The sequence below is a fragment of the Eptatretus burgeri genome, chromosome 2 (assembly GCF_056783735.1).
Source record: "Eptatretus burgeri isolate ZD-2024b chromosome 2, Ebu_testis_v1, whole genome shotgun sequence".
NCBI lineage: Eukaryota > Metazoa > Chordata > Myxini > Myxiniformes > Myxinidae > Eptatretus > Eptatretus burgeri.
Window position 1 is genome coordinate 85,594,788 of NC_140962.1, and position 21,257 is coordinate 85,616,044.

At 43.3% G+C, this 21,257-nt stretch overlaps 1 protein-coding gene across 5 annotated transcripts in view; it reads left to right on the forward strand.

The window, feature by feature from the left end:
* Positions 1-21,257, forward strand: part of DCAF4 (DDB1 and CUL4 associated factor 4) — a 108,835-nt gene that overhangs the window by 41,789 nt on the left and 45,789 nt on the right. The window contains exons 1-7 of one of the 5 annotated variants that reach the window (XM_085870139.1): positions 2,673-2,809; positions 16,307-16,466; positions 16,624-16,781; positions 17,092-17,174; positions 19,146-19,239; positions 19,633-19,773; positions 20,198-20,247. In XM_085870139.1, the coding sequence (XP_085726265.1) occupies positions 16,310-16,466; positions 16,624-16,781; positions 17,092-17,174; positions 19,146-19,239; positions 19,633-19,773; positions 20,198-20,247 (683 nt within the window). In that variant the 5' untranslated portion in view covers positions 2,673-2,809; positions 16,307-16,309. Of the gene's footprint in view, positions 1-2,672; positions 2,891-2,950; positions 2,974-12,590; positions 13,941-16,306; positions 16,467-16,623; positions 16,782-17,091; positions 17,175-19,145; positions 19,240-19,632; positions 19,774-20,197; positions 20,248-21,257 lie in introns of those variants that run through there. The other 4 variants (XM_085870138.1, XM_085870140.1, XM_085870137.1 and 1 more) reach the window with 4 other exon arrangements.

The window sequence follows — 21,257 nt, forward strand, 5'->3', positions numbered from 1 at the left end:
GGTTGCAGAGAAAAACACTAAAGTTCTGTGCAGACAAACAAAGACGGACAGACAAGCCTGTAGGCGGCGATGGGTCGCCGACAGTGCTGGATTAACCATTAGGCAGACAAGACATGTGCCTTAGGGCCAACCAAAAATTCGGGCCAAAAATTATTTTCACATTAAATATTTGTCTTTTTTTGTATTAAATATTTTGCTCTTGAATCAGTTCATCTTTTGTCTGAGGTACATTTCCATGAGCCCGAGATCTAATTTAAACTTTTCAGGCCATTCTCTAAAATTTCAAAATGTGCCTTAGGGCCAGCCGAGGCTTAATCTGGCACTGGTTGCCGAGCATGAAAACTATAAGATATAGAGCAAAATTGATGTCATATAGTGGATAGGGAATCACCTTAAGATTATGCAGATCAAATCTCATCCAGTTCCATCTCCTGATAACTACTCGGTATCCATTTGAATGAAAAGTACCGAAAATGCGGTTTGATATGGGAAATCCCCAAAGTTCGAGGGGGTGCTGTGGGTGAACAAAGATCTAAATCGAAAATCTGGCTCCATCGTTTGTGCACAATGTATTCCAGACGATTAGTGTGAATTTTCATGACCATTCGACCATAACCCTTGGAGGAGTAGCATTTGGCGCGAAGGCACCTCCAGCTCTTGTATATTATCGATTTTTGCACTAATTGACCTTTGACCCCTGACCTAAGCGAAATCGGTCAATATATCCTGAGGCAAAGTTGTAGTACTCATTGAGTACCATGAACCTGCAAAGTTTCATTCGTATCGATGCACTCACCTGGTCGCTAGGGGGCCTTCAATTTTCGCCAATTTTCGCGCATACCCAAATTGTAGGGGGCGCTGCGGGTAAAGTATTCCATATATCACAAAAACCAGAATATATTTGATAGAGCATCACCTGTAGATCATTCGTGCCAAATTTCATACCCCTACGTGGGATAATGGCTTTCGGAATTGATTCCACGTGAACGGTACCGATTCTGAAGGTTTTTCGGTTGTTTCTAGGGAACCAAAGCGTCTCTAGCAACCATCACAATTTCCAAAGCACGAGGTCATAAGATGTACCTACCACACGAGTTTGGTAAAAATCAGCCCATGTTTACTACCAATTATGCTGAGGACAAACAAACAAACATCCAAACAAACAGACAGTATTACTGACAATAAGGATCACCTATTTCGGCGACGCACAGACAGACAGATAAACAAGCCGGTAGGCTGACATGGGTAGTCGCCTACCCAATAGAACCTGACACGATGGGCCCGTTCGATGGGGGAATGACCTGAGGATTAGGCACAAGAAAATTCATGATTCTAGCTTCAAGGGTTAATGCTGCAGATTGTTTTTTCGTTAAAATACCCCCACATTTAGAGGTTTTTTGGCCGTTGCTAGGCAACGGAGGGGTCCAAAGCAACGGTTCTCATTTGCGCACAACTCGGTCATGGTATGAACCTACCAACCAAGTTTCATCGAAATCGCCGTTGTATTCACGGAGCACTGGACCGAATAGAGGGACAGACAGACAGACAAACAAGCCGGTAGGCGGACATGGGTAGTCGACTACCCAATAGAACCTGAAGCGATGGCCCCATTCGATGGGGAATGACCTGAGGTTTAAGCACAAGAAAATTCATGATTCCAGCTTCAAGGGTGAATGCTGCACATTGTTTTTTCGTTAAAATACCCCCACATTTTGAGGTTTTTCGGCCGTTGCTAGGCAACGGAGGGGTCCAGAGCAACGGTTCATTCTCACACATAACTGGGACATACCATGAACCTCCCATACCAGTTTCATCTATATCTGACTCATAGTCTCTGAGCTATAACGAACTTCGTTTTTTTATTGTTTTTGATCAGGGTTCATTCAAAGTCTATCTTCTCCGACAGTTTTCATAGGATCCGGCTGGAATTTTCTGGCAATATGGCTGAATGTACTGCCCACAGTCGCTCGCGGCCCGATTTTTGATTTTAGAAAAAATTATTTTTTATGATTTTAAAAAAAATTTCAAAGTCCCGTTGCTAGGCAACGGTACCGTCCATAGCAACGGTTCTCATTTGCACATAACTCGGTCATGGTATGAACCTACCAACCAAGTTTGATCGAAATCGCCATTGTATTAACTGAAATCGCCATTTTAAATACTGATAATAAGGGTAGAACAAATGTAAAAAAAAAAAAAATTCGACTACATCGACAACCCAACATATCGACGGAAAAAGTGATAATATTGTAGAACAAATTTCAAATTTCAAAAATAAAAAAAACCCATTTTCGACTGGATCGACGACCCAACAAACGGACCCAAATGCAATTCCCTCTCCTCTGTCTCTGACGAGGGTAATAAATGCTCAGACAACACATTTTAATTTAGTAGCATGCCTCATTTAACATCTGTATACTGTGTAACCCCCCCCCCCACATGTTTTCCTTCTTCCCGTCACGTGTTCTGATTATTTTTCTGTACTATTTAATAATGACAACGCACGAACACGATTGATCACCCACATGTCTGATTCCATCTCAACTATTTGCTCCATACATTTATAACATACGTGAAACGTATTCACATTTTCTTTGCGCGGTATATTTCGCCATGACGTTATAGTTCGCATGTGCAACGTTTTCGGTCAAGATTTGTGATCGACGGTAAAATCGTTGAACTGTATTAATGAAGTTTAAATAGTCTTCGTTTAAGACGCTGCGACGAAAAGAGTAAAATTTAACAACATTATGAATCAATTCGCGTAAGCTAGATTTCCTTTAAATATTGGTTTGACGGACCAGTGAAGGTAAGTGGAATGGTGTATAAGCATGTTTGGAGGCTCATGGTGGCGTTTAAGTGTCATTGCAACTGGTGGAACTTCAAATAAGTGAGAGAGTTTGTGTATCTTCAAAACCCGTCTTTTGAATTGACCGTGTCGTTTGTTTCGAGGCCTACACTCAAATCGCCTTGGTACTATGTCGATGTTTAACCAAATAATGTACTTAAAATATACAAAGATTTCATTTAATAATGGAATAATAATACCAATTCGAGTAATGGGTGGAGAGACACTCTTATCGGTGTTACGTAGTCTGTGTATTGTACTGTACCCTACTGTACATGCTCGAACTTGTGCGCACTGTACCCTGCTGTACATGCTCGAACTTGTGCGCACTGTACCCTACTGTACACGCTCGAACTTGTGCGCACTGTACCCTACTGTACATGCTCGAACTTGTGCGCACTGTACCCTACTGTGCATGGTCCATGTTATTCATTTTGAACAAGCTGTTTTTGTCCAACTACGAGCCGGGAGGCGACGATTGTTCTCGGACATTATTGAACAATGCCACTATAGGGACAATATTGAGGTCGTGGAAGCTTTTGAGGAAGCCCTGCCTTAAAAACCTATCTCTTCCGTCAAAATTGACCAAATCAAATCGGATTTTTTTATATGTACTTGTACTTCTGGACGTTACGTACAGCTTCGAGGAAATGAAATTGCGAGAAAAAAAAAATCGAGAAAATAGATAAATAAACCAATGTCACCCGCAGGATGACCTGTATCTTGCCAGAAGGTGACCACGTGTGACTTCTTTGAGGTCACACTGAGGTGAACAGAGCTGCTATCCACCAGGAGCGACTCCTTGAGGAATATCTGCCTACGAGAGATTCCGATGAGAATCGTTCTACAGAGTAACCATGAAAAATATGCTTTTGCCTCATAACGTCACCAAATGACGTCAAAATGTCTCAAGCTTGACATATCTAGAAAGCACTCGTCGAGGTGTTCAATTTGAGGTACTACATGATATGGTTCCTAAAACTTGAAAATTTGACCTTGGGGTCAAATATGTTTGACCTGAGGCGCTAACCATGAAGGTCAAGGCCAATTGCCACCAAAAATTAATCAGCTGAGCGCCAGACCATGAACTATATTCCCATGAAGTTTGAAGACGATCAGATAAAAATTACTCAAAAAATAAGGGTTTCGTCGACTCCCCTGATTTGCGACAAAGTGACCTTGACCTTTGACCTTGACCTTCAAAATTTTGTGCGCTGAAAGGGACCTCTATAGGCCTCTGATATGCGAAGTTACAAAAATTTCCTATTATAACTGTGTTCTACAGAGTGATTTATGCGTGATTACAGACCAAAAAAAACAAAAAACATATGAAGGTCAAGGCCAATCGCCACCAAAAATTAATCAGCTGAGCGCCAGACCAGGAACTATATTCGCATGAAGTTTGCAGACGATCCGATCAAAATTACTCAAAAAATAAGGGTTTCGTCGACTCCTCTGATTTGCGACAAAGTGACCTTGACCTTTGACCTTGACCTTCAAAATTTTGTGCACTGAAAGGGACCTCTATAGGCCTCTGATATGTGAAGTTACAAAAATTTCCAATGATAACTGTGCTCTGCAGAATTTTTTATACGTGATGACAGACAAACAAACAAACAAACAAACAACAAAAAAAAACCATACAAGCTGACTAACATATCTTGCAAAAACTTCGTTTTGGCAAGATAATAAAAGTTCAAGTGGGCGTGGCTCCTCCCACAAGGGGCGTGGGACGCCCCTCCGACAAAATGACACAACCAGACCTTGATATCTAGCTTGTGTTCAAGTTTCATCAAGATCGCATCAAACGTCACGGAGCTATGCTCTGGAGAGAGTCACAAACAGACAGACAGACACAACGAAAATAGTGGTCACTGCTGGCGCCCGCGAACCAATTGCAAAACTCGGTGCGTCATCTCCGTTGAACTGTCGAGTCTGGGTTCGATTCCTGACCCGAGTTTATAAACTGTTATCCTGGTTTCGTACACCGTCTGTCCTCGATGAACGTCGAGTTGGTCATCACCGTCACATCAACGAAGCATTTACTGGAGGCCGTTGGAGACCCCACGGTGCCTTTGACAAAGAATATGTCTGTGTCCTGCAACTTTGGCAAATTTTAACGTTATTGCCCTCACCTAACCTCAAGCATCCTGTGAGGTGTTGGCCACCAGGATTCCTGTCCAGGGTTGTTTCTGATCCAGCGTCGTCTATGACCTGTGAGATCCCTGGTGATGTGTGGATTTAGTATGGGCTTGTCTGCATACCTCTTCAGCTTGATCTTGATGTCGAGAATCAAAACTAAGCATGGAATGATCAACCAGTTTGTGAAACCCGATCAGCCTCCTCTACAGAGTGGTCTCTGTATTGATCTTCGGCTGTGGTGTCTGTTGATAGGATGTCCAAGAGGTACGTGCACTCTCGTCCAAGCTGTCTCGCCTGGGTTTGAATCCTGACCTTCACAGACAGGATGATTCATCGATGTGTGTGCCGAACCCTCGGATGGACTTTAAACTGGGCGTCCTGTCTGCTGGCATTAGTTGGAGGATGTTAAATGTCCCACGGTGTCCTTCGCAAAGAGTTGGTGAGCTATTGCCGGAACCATGAACAAATTACAAGTTCCTGCCATAACTATTGAGTCGAGCATGCCCGCTGGTTCCCAAAAGATTTCGGACAAAAAAACGTGCCCCGGCCCGACCTCACAGGAACATGGGAATAACTGTGCCCGTTGAAGAAGATGGTTGGTGTTTATTGTCTGGGCAGTGTTTAATTCTGGTCCCATTAATGATGATTACTTTGGTATATTTAATCTGGATCATTTCATAACGAATAAATAACTACAACGGCACTCTTGGAGTGCATAGTCTCACCTTGTGCGTTCATTCTGAACTAAAACGCACGAACAAGTGTTAATTGAAGATCCTATGGTGCCTCATCAGGAGCTCCCTCGTCCTGATGAGGGCTTATTTGCCCATTCGACATAATCCACGGCGATGCTCACCATAACGGTCAAGAGGTGTGAATGATGTTTAAACGACGAATGTGGTCATCATTGGTTAGATATTTATCGGTATGCCATTCCTGATGAGGGTAAATAAGCCCGAAATGTGGAGAGGTGGCTCCTTTTGATGTTTAACTGATGATGACCATGTAATCTTTGTCTTTTTCACAGAATCGCCGGGCCGAAGCCTCTGGGTTGGAGGTGACACTTTGGTGTAGGATCATGTCCGAGGAGATTGGGGGAGTGCTTGTCACACTCCCCATATTTCTCTCTCTTTCATATATATATATATATATATATATATATATATATATATATATATATATATATATATATATATATATATATATATATATATATATATATATATATATATATATATATATATATATATATATATATATACACACAACACACACAACACACACACACACACACACACACACACACACACACACACACACACACACTGGGGAGAACAAGTATTTGATACACTGCCGATTTTGCAGGTTTTCCCACTTACAAAGCACGTAGAGGTCTGTAATTTTTAGCATAGGTACACTTCAACTGTGAAAGACGGAATCTAAAACAAAAATCCTGAAAATCACACTGTATGATTTTTGAATAATTAATTTGCATTTTATTGCATGAAATAAGTATTTGAGACATCAGAAAAACAGAACTTAATATTTGGTACAGAAACCTTTGTTTGCAATTACAGAGATCAGACGTTTCCTATAGTTCTTAACCAGGTTTGCACAGACTGCAGCAGGGATTTTGGCCCACTCCTCCATATAGATCTCCAGATCCTTCAGGTTTTGGGGCTGTTGCTGGGCAACACAGACTTTCAGCTCCCTCCAAAGATTTTCTATTGGGTTCAGGTCTGGAGGCTGGCTCGGCCACTCCAGGACCTTGAGATGCTTCTTACGGAGCCACTCCTGAGTTGCCCTAGCTCTGTGTTTCGCGTCGTTGTCATGCTGGAAGACCCAGCCACGCCTCATCTTCAATGCTCTTGTTGAGGGAAGGAGGTTGTTGACCAAGATCTCGCGATACATGGCCCCATCCATCCTCCCCTCAATACGGTGCAGTCGTCCTGTCCCCTTTGCAGAAAAGCATCCCCAAAGAATGATGTTTCCACCTCCATGCTTCACGGTTGGGATGGTGTTCTTGGGGTTGTACTCATCCTTCTTCTTCCTCCAAACATGGGGAGTGGAGTTTAAACCAAAAAGGCTCTATTTTGGTCTCATCAGACCACATGACCTTCTCCCATCCCTCCTCTGGATCATCCATATGGTCATTGGCAAACTTCAGACGGGCCTGGACATGCGCTGGCTTGAGCAGAGGGACCTTGCGTGCGCTGCAGGATTTTAATCCATGACGGCGGAGTGTGTTACTTATGGTTTTCTTTGATACTGTGGTCCCAGCTCTCGTCAGGTCATTGACCCGGTCCTGCCTTGTAGTTCTGGGCTGATCCCTCACCTTTCTCATGATCATTGAGGCTCCACGAGGTGAGATCTTGCATGGAGCCCCAGACCGAGGGAGATTGACTGTTTTCTTGAACTTCTTCCATTTTCTAATAATTGTGCCAACAGTTGTTGCCTTCTCACCAAGCTGCTTGCCTATTGTCCTGTAGCCCATCCCAGCCTTGTGCAAGTCTACATTTTTGTCCCTGATGTCCTTAGACAGCTCTCTGGTCTTGCCCATTGTGGAGAGGTTGGAGTCTGATTTTTTTTTTTTTTTTTTTTTTTTTTTTTGTATACCTTGGTCGAGGCTCGTATGAGAGCTAACACACAACTCACAGCAAGGAGGCATGAGACAAGAGGGGCGGGAGTGGAAGGGACAAAACAGTGGGGAACAGACACATTAGGTGAACTGTGGAAGGGAGTGGGATGGGGATGGGACGGGGAACATGGCGAGGGGAAGATGGACATTAAAGGGACTTTCAGGAAGGAAAGCAGGAGAATTGAAGGAAGTGGGCTTGGGTGGATTATCGGGGGTAGAAAAGATCGAGGATTTGGATGGGGGAAGATAAGAGGTGGTGGTGAACAGCTGTTTTGAAAGCCTGAAGGGAAGAATGGGAAAGAATAGAGTGAGGAAGTTTATTCCAAAGGCGGGAAAAAGAGGAATGAAAGAGTGAAGATGAGCAGTGATTCGTGATTTTGGTAGTTTTACCAGAAGGGGGTTGTTGGCGGACCTTGAGCGCCCTGTGGAAATGTGGTTGGGACAAATCGCAGAGAGAGCAGGGGGGGCAAGGCTGGGAGAGGAGTCGGTAGAAGACAGAAAGACCACCGAGCAACCTGCGGTGATTGAGTGAGAGGCCCAAAGACTCAGCTTCATTGTGGGAGATGCCAATGCTCTTAAAACCCCTGCTTTCCACAGTGTGAAGTCGAGAAAGGTGGGGAGGCAGGAGCACCAGCCCAGAGGAGAGCAGTACTCCATCAGGCTACGGACAAAAGCTTTTGTAAGTGGTCAGGAGCTCAAGAGGGCCGAGGAAGGACTTTGCACGACGGAGGATTCTCAGTCGGCGACTGGCTTTTGAGGCAAGGTTGGAAATGTGACTTTCCCAGGAAAGGTCATGGCAGATAGTGAGACCCAGAAGCTTGAAAGAAAAGACTTCTTCCAGAGGATTGTTGAGAAAGTGGATGGGGGGGTTTTGTAAACGGTCCTTTCGAAGAGACATAGTGAGAGTGTGAGATTTGTCTGGATTGAAAGACATGTTCCACGTGTTGGACCAGTTTGTGATTTTATCCAGATCTGCAGTGAGCGAAGAAGCTGCTGCTTGCCGGTCTGAGGGATGACAGATGGTACGGCAGAGGGTTGAGTCATCGGCAAAGAGAAATAGAGGATTTTCCAGAGAGTCCGAGAGATCATTGATGAAAACCAGAAAAAGAACAGGGCCCAGAACGCTACCTTGAGGAACTCCAGCCTGCACAGGAAGAGGGGATGAAAGAACTCCATTTAGGGCCACACGTTGACTGCGACAGGAGAGGAAGTCTGCGAGCCATGAGTGGAGATGGCCTTGAATACCATGGGCAGAGAGTTTGGTGAGTAGGGCAGGGTGCCAGACTGTGTCAAAAGCACGTGATATGTCCAGGGATACGGCTCGGATTTCCTGTCTGGCATTGAGGACCTCCATCCATTGATGGGAGAGCAGTAGCAGCATATCTAGGGTAGAGTGACCTTGTCTGAAACCAAATTGATGATTGGAAATCAAGCCATTGGAGAAGAGGAAGGATTTCATGTCTGAAGCGATGATGGATTCCATAACCTTGCTGATGATTGGGAGAAGGCTGATTGGTCTATAGTTACAGGGATCTGTTTTTGCACCTTTTTTATGCAGGGCAGTGATGTTAGCAGATTTCCAAGCAGATGGCAGATGACCTTGGGAAAATGAGAGGGTGAATAGAACAGAGAGAGGGTGAGCAAGAGCAGAAGAGCAGGCTTTGAGGACACGTGGGCTGATGCCGTCTGGACCGGTTGCAGAATCTGACTCGAGGTTTGAAAGCAAGCTCTCCACCTTGTCAGGAGAAAAGGATACAGAGTCCAGGGACAGTTGGGTGCGACTGGGTAAAGTGGGTAGAGATAGTGATGGGTTTAGGACACAAGATTTAGCTGCAAACACCGAGTTTAGACATTCAGCTTTATCACGTGTGGAATCAGCAGTGCGGCCATTTGAGGTAAGGGAGGGGATGGAGGGGGAACATACACCAGAAACAGATTTGATTAAACGCCACCAGGATTTTGAGGAGGGAGAGAGGTTTGAGAGTTCAGACTTGAGATGAGAAAGATGTTGTTTTCTGGCTCTCCTGAGGGTAGCTACACACTTGTTCCGAGCTTTGTGGAAAGAACTGAGATTGCCCTCAGTTGGGTTTGCTTTCCATGAGGCAAAGGCAAGTTGTTTCAGGACAACTGCCTCGCCACAAGCTTCAGTAAACCAAGGGCGGGAGGAAGGGTAAGACAACTGAACACGAGAGGGGATAAATCTGTGCATGAGGGAGAGCAAGTTTCTTTGAAAGAATTCCCAGGATGAGTTGATGTTTGAGAAAGTAGTGATAGGAGACCAGTCTGTAAGTTTGATGGCTGCTCGGAGACCCTGCCAGTCGGCTTGAGTGAAATGCCAGACTCGACGGCGGTGAGGTGGTTCTCTGATAACAGCCAGAGAGATGTCCACTTTAATAAGGACGTGGTCAGAAGAACCAATTGGAGCGAAGGAAGAGCAGCAGATATTGTCAGGGAAATTTGTCAAAATCAGATCCAGAAGAGATGGAGTACCATTGGTTGAGATCCGGGTCGGGAAGTTGACCCGATTGAGTCAGTCCCAATGAGTCACAGAAAGCTTTTGCTGATGTCCCATGGCAGGTGAGAGAGGTACCCACACCTAGCCAACTGGCGTGATGACAATTGAAGTCGCCACATAAGAGGAAGAGAGAGTTTGGATGAGAAGATAGAAGAAGGTCCATGTTTTCGGAGAGTGAGGTGTAGATGGAGTCATCACAGTTCGGTGGACGGTACAGTACACATATAAACATAAGGTGGGACTGGAGGGGGAGCCGAAGCCAGAGGTATTCCTGGGGGTGTGGGGGAGTGAGAGCAGTGCAGGGAGAGTGAGGAATAGAGTCTTTGATGAAGAGAGCAACACCTCCACCAGGACGAGGCTCAGGTCTGTCATACCGTAAGAGGGAGTAACCAGGGAGAGATACTTGGGAGTCAGACACGTCTTGGGAGAGGAAAGTTTCTGTTAGGCAGATAATGTCTGGTTTGTCAGTGGCAACCTGCATGGAAAGATCTGAAAGGTTTGAGCGAAGGCCCCGGATATTTGAGGTCCACACTTTTAATGAAGAGGTAGGGGAGGAGGCTTTTGGTGCGGGTGTGGGGGGGGGGGGGGGAGGGTCGGACGAGGGACGAGGGGGAGGTAAGGAGGGTTGCTGAAGGAGTGTGGGGTATTGCAGAATAGCGAGGGAGGGGGCCGAATGAGGAGGAGAAAAGGCTCTGTGGTGCTGTGAGAGAGGGGGGACAAGAGACAAGGAAGATGGCAGTTGAGGATTTGAGGAGGTGGAGTGAAGAGATGGAGGTGAGAGGGCAGTGGAGGGAGGCAGGTTGGTGGATGAGAGGGGGGCAACTTAGAGAAGGAAGAGTGAGGGGGATTAAAGGTGGGAGAAAGGTGAGGGGGGAATTTTTGAAAGAGGTGAGAGGGAGGCTTGGAGGGAGAAGAGTGGGATGGTTGCTTTGAGAGTGAGAGTGCGGGGTGAGGGGGGTGAGTTGGCACTGTAGTTGTGAAAAAAGACTGGTTGATGGAAAGCGAGCATCCATGGCAAACTGTGGTTTTTAAAAGTTTTAGGTCAGAGATACGATTTAACACAATTCGTGATGGATGCAATGAAGGCGAATTCAGAGCATGGAGAGAAGAAGCGCTGTAATAGTTGGATTTTTTAGGCAAGGAATGAAGGAGAGGTCGAAATGAGAGCAGTCTGTTAAAATAGCAGAAGAGTAGTGCATTGTGAAACAGTAAAGAGTACCACATGTGTGAGAGAGGAAGATGAAGCATTATAAGATCGTTTTTGTTGTTAATATTAATGTATGAGAGAGTTCAACAGATTAGGTCATGGAAGTGTAAAAAAAAAAAAGAAATCGAGGAAGACGAGGAGGAAGTTAAGAGGAAGAAGTAGCAGAATCGGGAGAAGGTTGTTGTTGTTGTTGTTGGGTTTTTTATTTTTTTTTTATTTTTTTTTTTTTTTTTTTTTTTTTTTTTGAGATAAGAAAGAGATTAGTTGGGAGAATGGGGGATATTTGGAAAGTGGGGAGGATGAAAATTGAAGTTAATGCGGAGGATAGAAATTGAAGGTAATGGGGAGAAAAAACAAACAAACAAAAAAAAAAAACGATCGAACACCAAGTGGAACCGGTAGGCCTCAAGCCTAGGACTAGGCCTCAAACACCAGGTGAGAACGTCGACAATAAATACTCACAAAATAGCACGATTTTTGAAACAAAACCGAACTAGGAACACACATTAACATGTAGGTGAGAAAATTAAACAGTTAAAACGGGACAAATAACAACCGGAACTTAACTTTGAGAATGTCAGCAGGGAGCCCCGAAGGAGACCTCTTGCCGCTCAAAACCGGAACCGGAGTGTGGATTGAGTGTGGACAGCTGTCTTTTATGCAGATAACGAGTTCAAACAGGTGTAGTAAATACAGGTAGTGAGTGGAGAATGAGAGGGCTTCTTAAAGACAAAACTAACAGGTCTGTGAGAGCTGGAATTCTTACTGGTTGGTAGGTAATCAAATACTTATTTCATGCAATAAAATGCAAATTAATTATTTAAAAATCATACAATGTGATTTTCAGGATTTTTGTTTTTCGATTCCGTCTTTCACAGTTGAAGTGTACCTATGATAAAATTACAGACCTCTACGTGCTTTGTAAGTGGGAAAACCTGCAAAATCGGCAGTGTATCAGATACTTGTTCTCCCCACTGTATGTGTGTGTGTGTGTGTGTATGTGTGTGTGTATATGTATGTATATGTATGTATATGTATATGTGTATATATATATATATATATATATATATATATATATATATATATATATATATATATATATATATATATATATATATATATATATATATACATACACACACATGTCGTTTTATCATTTGAAACTTCTTGAAAAGGATTGTATTTCAGCCCATTCTTTTTTGTACCATGAAAGATTAGCATCAAAATCTATTCCGATGCCCATATGCTCAACTGAGATCATTCTTGAATGACTTGGAAATTGGCAGAGAGAAATGTTTACCTTCATCCTAAGTTTCCTGAATGGTTTCAAGATGGTTGCACTTTACCTTTTAAGATGAGGTCACAATTTGGCCAATGGTGGACTTGAGGCCCTAATTACCTTGGTATATTTCTGATGCATATCCTCGTCAGGTTAATTGGCAGCAAGGGAGGGAGCAGAAGTGATCGGTACTGTGCAATTTTAAAGAGGCATTTTGCCTTTTCAAACAGAAAAATCCAGAGGTAAAGGTTGGCTTTTTGAAGTTTTTGAAGCAGAGGCGACAGGAATGCATCTTAGCTGGAGCGAGTGGTATTCTGACCATGAGTCTTGGACAATAAATGTGGGAAACCTTGCTGGAAGTGTTTGAAGCGCACATGATGGACTCGGTTGAGTTCAATAAATTGTGTGGATTGGCCAGCACTTATGACTGGAATTGTGAATAGCTCACATTGTGGATATTCTCACAGAGCAACTGAAACCTTGGACTTCATCACAGAAATGCTGGTGGATCTTAAAAGAGGAGTGGGAACAGTTGGGACCTGGAAAGTTCTTGGTATGGTTGAAAAATTTGCCTTCATCGTGCAGGATGAAGATCACTCATTCCTTTGGAACAGCACTTGGGCGACGTTTCATCTTTTCACGGATCACTATCCCGAGGATGGAGAAAACTGAGCATCGTTCCAATGTGATCATCTCAGATTGTGGCATTCACAATGCAACAGTAGTTCATCTCTTCCAATGATGTGTCATGTCCTTCCTCCAAGATGAGTTTCAAAGGAAGTCATCAAAAAAAAATCTCTGATTAATGTGCAGGCCAGTGTAAGAACTACAAACACTTCAACAACATTTACTTCCCTGTGGAAAACATTTTGGTGAAATCAGAGGATATTTCATTGCTACCTCCCGTGGAAAGGGCCCCTGTGATGGAGTGGCGGTAAACGTCCGTCATAAAGGTGTGAATGTACATCGAGTTGATTTTGGCTAAATCCTTGTACTTCTGCAATTATTTAAATTCACAAAGAAAAATATTGAAGCACTTTACTTCAAATTTTGTAAGATCACAGAATGGGAAGAAAGACATTTAATGGAAAGCTGCTTTTTCTCATTGCAAGAACTGTCCATGGAATCCAAATACACCATTCATTCTGCCCCATATACACTACCTCTGTCTGTGTCTGACAATATTCCACCAGCAGACACCAGGCAAGAGAAGATGACATTGGATGAGAAGATATGAAAGTGTTATTGACTCCTTTCTCGGACAACCCAAGGTTCAACATTAACGGTTTTTCCAACCTGTCTCTGGGACAGGTAGGTTTTAGATGTCACCTGTCCCATCCAACATGGTGCCTTGGCCAAACTATTCATACTGTGAGCATACTATTATGTTCATTTGAAGTTTTCACCGGTGCACGGGGGTGGTCGGGTCCAAAAACATCTTCTTTGTCAACGACAATCACTCTGGCTTTTCACGAAAAATAACTACATCCGAGGTTGCATTTATGAAACTTCCAGTTGGTACAATTGATTTGTGCCCCGGACAAGTTTATTGATGTTTTCACTTGCCCGGCGGCCAAAATTGCCTGTCCCAGACAGTCGGACAACCGTTAATGTCGAGCCCTGTCACCAATAATTGCTCTTGTTACGTACATTGATGGAGTGGATTGTGAGAGGAAAATTGTGGGAACTAAATTCCTATATCATGGCCTTGCCTGTTATTTAATGCACCAAAATCCCCAGATATCCTCCTTGTGAACAATGCAGACTTCTTTTACTTTGGTTTATATTGTCACAGCAAAGGCCAGATGAACCTGCTGACTTAAATGAAAATGCGAACAGCGCTTCAAATCTTTGGCCACACACCACTTTACATCTTGTTACAAGGAAGGGGGTGGAGGGATCAATAGATAGAATGTGTTAAGAATAACTTATTCCGTGTGTTTGAGTTGGTTGGATTTACGCTTGTAACAGGGATCTGTAAGTTTATTGTAAAATGTGCACGGAGGAGGCAGTGATTGTTACCTGTAAGGAAGTTTCGGATAAGGGTATATTGTGTTTAACCTGTCGAGGTGAGGCCAGGTGGAGGACTTGTGGCATTTTACAGAATGGCACTTTTAATTGGAAACAACATGGGCTGTTTGGCCCAAGGACTGCAGGTGAGGTCAGAGGAGTGAGTTATGGAGCCTGGGAGCGGGGCAGAGCCACCCACTAGCAGCGGATGGCCAATGAGACAGACTAGCTGCATGCTGGGAGGTGCACCATAATGTGATAAAAGCTATGTCCACGTATGTGCGTGGAAGGTGGCAGTTAGTGCGAGATCAGCTCTCTCTGTCTGTCTGTCTTTGTGTCCCTCTCTCCCTCTCTCCTTCTCTCCCTCTCTCCCTCTGTCTGTCTTTCTGCTTCATCGCTCCCCACGAAGGATGAGTGAAACAGCAAATGCCATCTCCCCACCATGTCATCTCATTGCCATCCTCTATCCTTTGTCCTGGAGCTGTCACCACCACTTGCCTACACGACACCATAGTCCTGCAGCAGAGACCAGCTCGTGCCTGCCTTCAGCATAGTCCTTAAGCTTAAGATTCATTGTTTGAGTTTGGTAATTTGGTGCCATAGCTGGGGTTAGTTTTTGCGGTGTTGTTTTTTTTTTGTATATAAGTATGTGTGCACCCTACTCGTCTTTTGACCACCTGGTTCATTCTGTTTATTGCTTATTTGTGCCTCATCCCTGCTCACTCCCCCCTGTAATATTTTAAAGAACATCTTCCTGCCTGCTTGCCTTCCCATGGGAGCAACCACCAGTTTCGGTTTATATTGGAACGATCCTTAGGAGGTTGTAAATAAAGCAGTAAATTCTGAATGAAGTTAATTCCGAGACCGTTTGGTAATTCACGAGGGTCAAAGACCACTCAGCATGATGGGAGATGTTAGTCTGACCTGTCGACGTGACCTTAAACATGAGCACCTGGGTTGGTTCCTCGGGCATTTGGCCACGCACCACTTTAGATATTATATGTGCACTTGCACAGTACTGTATCTTCGGATCGGTGGTGGATATCTGTCGCCTACCAAAGAAAAATGTGAGTTACCTTTTCTGATAGCCCAACCATTGGCTACGTTTGTTCCTGTTTCTCAATCGATATTGGAGTCCCCATCATAAAGGTCAGTACTCCTGTCTACCAGTTTATCATGTCAATTTGTGGTTGAACTCAGTTGAGAAGGTAAGGTCAAAAGTTGTGAAATAAATTATTTCTCACCTTTTTATGGGACAGAAAAATTAATTAGATTGAGAATTGCTCTTTTGCAGTTCTCTAAACTGAAGTAAAGTTACTCTTCTAAGATGATTTTAAAATAAGCTCTGGTCATTTAAAGGATAGCAAGTGGTTAAGGGAAGGTAACATTTAGGTTACATGTATTTTGGTTGGTACTTGACCCAGAGACTTGAATCTTTGTATTTTAAAACTCTGAGAGGACATTTGAGACTACCCCATTTTCACAAAATTAGCGAAGGTTAATTATATTCCTGATTGATTTGAAATCAAATGATCCTTGAAGACATATTTACAACATTCAGTTTGTTGACACTTGTTAGTTGAACCAGCTATTTATCTTAACATCTGGATTGAAAACCTCAAAAATATTTTTAAAAAACGAGCTTTTAATCCCTCTTCAAACCACAGGCAATGAAAAGTGGATGCAAGAGAGTCCCTGCGTCACGCCTCCGGCCAGGTAGCCAAAACCAAAGTCTCCAAAGAGCAAGAGAAGATTCAACAGATGAAGCGGCAGATGCTGCTTCAGATGGATCTTTGGAGGAGTCCAGAGACACACAGGATGCTCCTGGTAAGTTACGTGTTTAAACATGTTCAGCATTATTTTATTTTATTCTCTTTCTTAGATATTGTCTTTTCGGCCTATGTAAATGAATACATGGTGAATATTGATGTAGACACAATGAATCCGTCTGTGGTAGTTCATATTGTGAGGATACTCTTTGCAGATCTGCCTGGCTTTTACTATGATCCTGAAAGAAACCGCTACTTCCGTCTGCTTCCTGGGCACAACAATTTCAACCCACTGACAAATAGCAGTTTGCGCAGGCAGCAGCAGGAGAAAGAGCGACTGAAAATGGTGGAAGAAGACAATCGTTGTCACCCTGTGAGTATGGCACCATGAGAGGATTTGAGGATAGGATGGAGACCAGTGAGGAGCAATGTAACCGTTTGTACTGCCATACTTTTTTCATCGTGTTCAGTTTGTACTGTTTCTGGGGAGGGGGAGAAGGGGGATTGACTTTTTGAAAAGTAATTCAAAGCATTCAAAATGGAACTTTCTGAAGTCCATTGACCCTGCAGTGCTGAACGTTTTGTTCTGCAAAGATGATTATATTAATGAATAAAACTTCATCCGGTGGTCCATTGATCACCCTTTTATATGCACTATAAATGTAATAGTTTTGTGTTATCAGAAAGTCTCCGACTCACGGTGCACAATTTCCCGACTGGTGGAAAGGCGTCGAGTTGGTCTGCAAGGCCCACAGTCATACTGCCGGTGAGAATTTAAGTGTTGGATTAATGGAGGAAACTACATGCTAATTTTCCCTCTAAGCACTTTAGGTTTTTTTTTTGTGTTGCTTGTTTATAGCTCACCTGGAACGTAGTTCCAGTTAGCTTATGGGATGGCATGTCATCCGTCCGTCCACAAATACTTGCAACTTCCTCTCAGAAACCACACACAATTTCGATGAAACTTGACCACAACTTTCATCAACCATGATGTACCAAAGTTTGTTCACAGCATTAAAAATATCAGGGTCTAAGGGGGTCTCTGGGGGGGGGGTTGCCCCCAAAAGAGGTGTATTTGCTTTCTTCGCAGAGACTACACACCCAATTCCAATGAAACTTGACCACAACCTTCATCACCTGTGATGTACTTCAGTTTGTTCACAGCATTCAAAAAAAAAATCCATAGGTATTTACTTTCTTCTCTATTGCATATTTTGTGGGTCATCCATGCCGACCAGTGGTTTCCTGGTTATCTTATTCAGCCGTTACCAGGTGATTACCCAGGGGTATTACCCCTATGTTTTCTGATACAAAGTCTAGGCTCATGGAGGACAACAAAACAGAATGGATCAGGATGTAACAGAACAAAAGGAACAGCAGAATGAGAGGGGAGAAACACCAACAGCAGGGATGAGGGACAACATAGAGGGAGACTTGGACAAATGAGGGCAAGGGGAGGACATGGGGTGGACAAGATGGATATAGCCACAAACTCTCAGGAAGGAAAAACTAGAACCTGGAAAGCAGTGGGCTTGGGGAGGGTTAACAGGGGTACAAAAGATCAGGTTTTTCGGATTGGGGATGATCTGGGATGGTGGTAAACAGCTGTCTTGAAGACCTGAAGGGAAGAATGAAATTGAAGAGAATGTGGAAGTTGGTTCCACAGATGGGTAAAAAGAGGAAGAAATGAGTGTAGGTGAGCAGCGATCTTGGAATTTTGAATTACACCAGAAGGGGGCTGCTGCCAGACCATGTGCACCCTGTAGAAATCTGGAGGGATGGAGGATGATGACAAAGCATGGAGAGGGAAGAGGGTGCAAGACCAGGAGGCAGTAGAAGACGGGTCACTGACTTGTCTGTGATATGAAAGTGATAGCCCCATTGACTCGGCTTCATCGTGGGAGATTCCAATGATCTTGAAGGCCTTGGTGTTCAATGGTGAATAAGGTTAGGGTAATAGGATAGAGTAGTACTAATTATCTGATTCAAGTTTATCCATCAAAATATTCCACTGAATGAAGAGCGAAAAGCACCGACATTAGTTGGCGCTGACAGCACCCAGAGTGTTTTGAGAAGTTCCTCTTCTGAAGGTGATTTATGTGTGACAGCTCTTCCATCAACCTTAGAAAACTGTTAATTATCTCGTTCCATCAAGTCGTGTCCGACTTCTCGTGTTATTCACGAACAAATTTGTCCAAACATCCTTATCCTGCACTGCTTCCCGAAGCTCTGACAGAGACACCTTGTTTGCATCCTTTACCTCATCCATCCAGCGCATACTAGGTCTGTCTCTTCCTCTTCTTCCTTCAACTCTACCCAGCAAAGTTAATTTCTCCAAACTTTCATTTTCTGCACATATGATGAGTTCAAGGTATGACATTTTCTGTTTTGACATCAGTGCTTCTCATGTACATGATGGTCTAGAAAACTGGAAATTTTAAAAATAGGTTCAACATTTTAGTGCACAGGTTAACCTTCATCAAGGACTTAATTAGATTATGTGACTCAGATTTGATTTGCCCTCTCGGAGTTTTGAAGCGACACATTTGCGTGTATTAGGCCATGAGACCAGGGAAACCAACTGATACTCGAGTGGTTGTGCTTTTCCTTTTCTACTCCACACATTATTTTTAATTCTCCAATATTTTGAACGAATAAAGTCAATGACAGTTCATTATGAAGAACACTGCAGCCTGTTGTAGCTATCCACCTGAAGCTTATGGTTTTCATTTCTCAGGCTGATGCACGAATTAAAGATTTCTGGAATGAGAAAGCAAAGTGTTGAAGTAACTGGAGCTGAAAGTGATGTGGAAGCTTTCAAGTTGATCAAGGTGAGTTTGATTGTGTTTCACCTTTGAGGTTTGTTTGTTTTTCTGAAGGGGGGTTGGGAAGGGTCGTGGATGGGGTTCCAGGGGATGGGGTTCCAACCTTTCCATTCCTTTTTTTTCAAATGTTTTATTTATTTATTTGAAAATGAAATAATTTCGATCCCAAGTCAAGTCTTTCCACCACATTTCAAGGCTTTTGTTCCCCAATGGCATTCTTCCTCTCCTTTGCTCTAGATTTTTTTTTTTTGCCTCCCCCATTCTCACGAGCACTTTAGTATTATCATCATCATCATTATGATGTTGATCGAACGTTTTGATGCCAATGTTAACTCATCAAAACTTTTGTTGTCGTTGGCCAAATGGAACCATGTGATTATGATGATGCACCTTGATCAGGCGGATTCACGTTGTGAGAGACTTTTTGCACTGTACGACCTTGGGCCTGGCTTCTGCAAGTATGGCTTAATGACTTTGGATTGGAAAAATAGATCTGCACAGGCACAGCTGTGGTACAACCACTACTTCACCAATCGGATGGTATGTCCTTTCCTCCCCACCACACAGTTGTTTGCCCAATTTGTGTTAGTTTCCATTTCCCACTGTATTGACTCGCTGAGCTGAAGTTTTCTTAAATCAAAAGCCATAAGCCATGACAAGCTGTGGATGAAAATCCTCATTAACACCCATGCAGTACCTTCAAGGGGTATTTTGTTATTCACTTCTTGCCTCATCCTCAGTGAAAGTTCCTTCACTGTAAATTACATGTGTGATCTTCACCTTGACATATTGGGCTCAGCCTCATTGTTCAGATTTAGAAACTGTTTCAAAGCAAAACAAAAAAAAAGACCTCGTTCACCATCAGATGACTGTGGAGCTTCCGCGGACTGCAAAAAATGGGATGAGAGTTATGTTTTGTAACCCATTTCAGTGCTCAACTATCTGTCACTGTCACTGTCAACAGGTGAAAAGTGTTTGCTGGGCCTCCTTGACTGGCCAGGATTCTCACCTTTTGTATCCTTTCTGAAAACGTGTGTGTGTGTGTGCGTGCGTGCACTCGGCACTGGGCAATGGACTACCATCTCATAGCTAAGGGATTGTAACTCGGCTGAAGGAAGCTGTGTTAATGATTTGGATTTTAAGCTTCTGGAAATTGAGCTAATCTCAGTAGAATTGCCATGTCATAATTGGATTGTTATTTAAAACCATAGACTTATAATCCACCAACTACCCCAGTGGTTCTTAACCTTTTTACCACCACTCCCCCTCTAGTAGTTGGTCCTTGCCTCCACGCCCCCCCCCCCTCACATCTTCAATCAAATGATTAAAAATCCCTCCTGAATTAAGAGGAAAAACTGAAAAAGTACATGTTTTTAGTCTATTTATTGAACAAAGAATTCTGTATAAGCAACACTCGTATACATAGCATATTTAATGAGATACTTGACATTGCTTCTTAGCTACCAGATCTTGAATGCGTGGTCGAATGCCAGAAAGGGCACAATGCAAGTCCCCTTCAACGTTCAGCTTGTTTCTGTACTTGGTCTTGACAGCAACGAGCGTGGAAAATGCAGCTTCACAAAGATACGTTGATCCAAACATTGTCAGAATCCAAAGAGCTTGATGTGAGATCAAAGGGTAAACAGGAAGGTACGTGACCCAGAACGTCTCTAGATCCAGTTTTTTGAAGTCTTCTTCAGCCGAGGAGTTGAACTTTAACTCAAGAAACTCCTCTTGCAGTTCGTCTGAAATATCAGCTACTTCACATTGAAATGGGTTCCTAATGAATTTCCAGGCTTCGCGCTTCTCATCCATATCCGGAAAGTATCTGATGAATTCTGCTTTCAATTCAGTCAGATGAGTAATTATTTGTTTCTTTAACTCAAAATCTAGGTAACTGTGAATGAGAGCAGAATCCAAGTGAGCAAAACTGGCTGTATTTCCATTCTGAATTCGACATTTCCAGAGGTCGAGTTTGGCCATGAAGGCTCGAATGACATCATGGTGCACGATTATGTTGATGT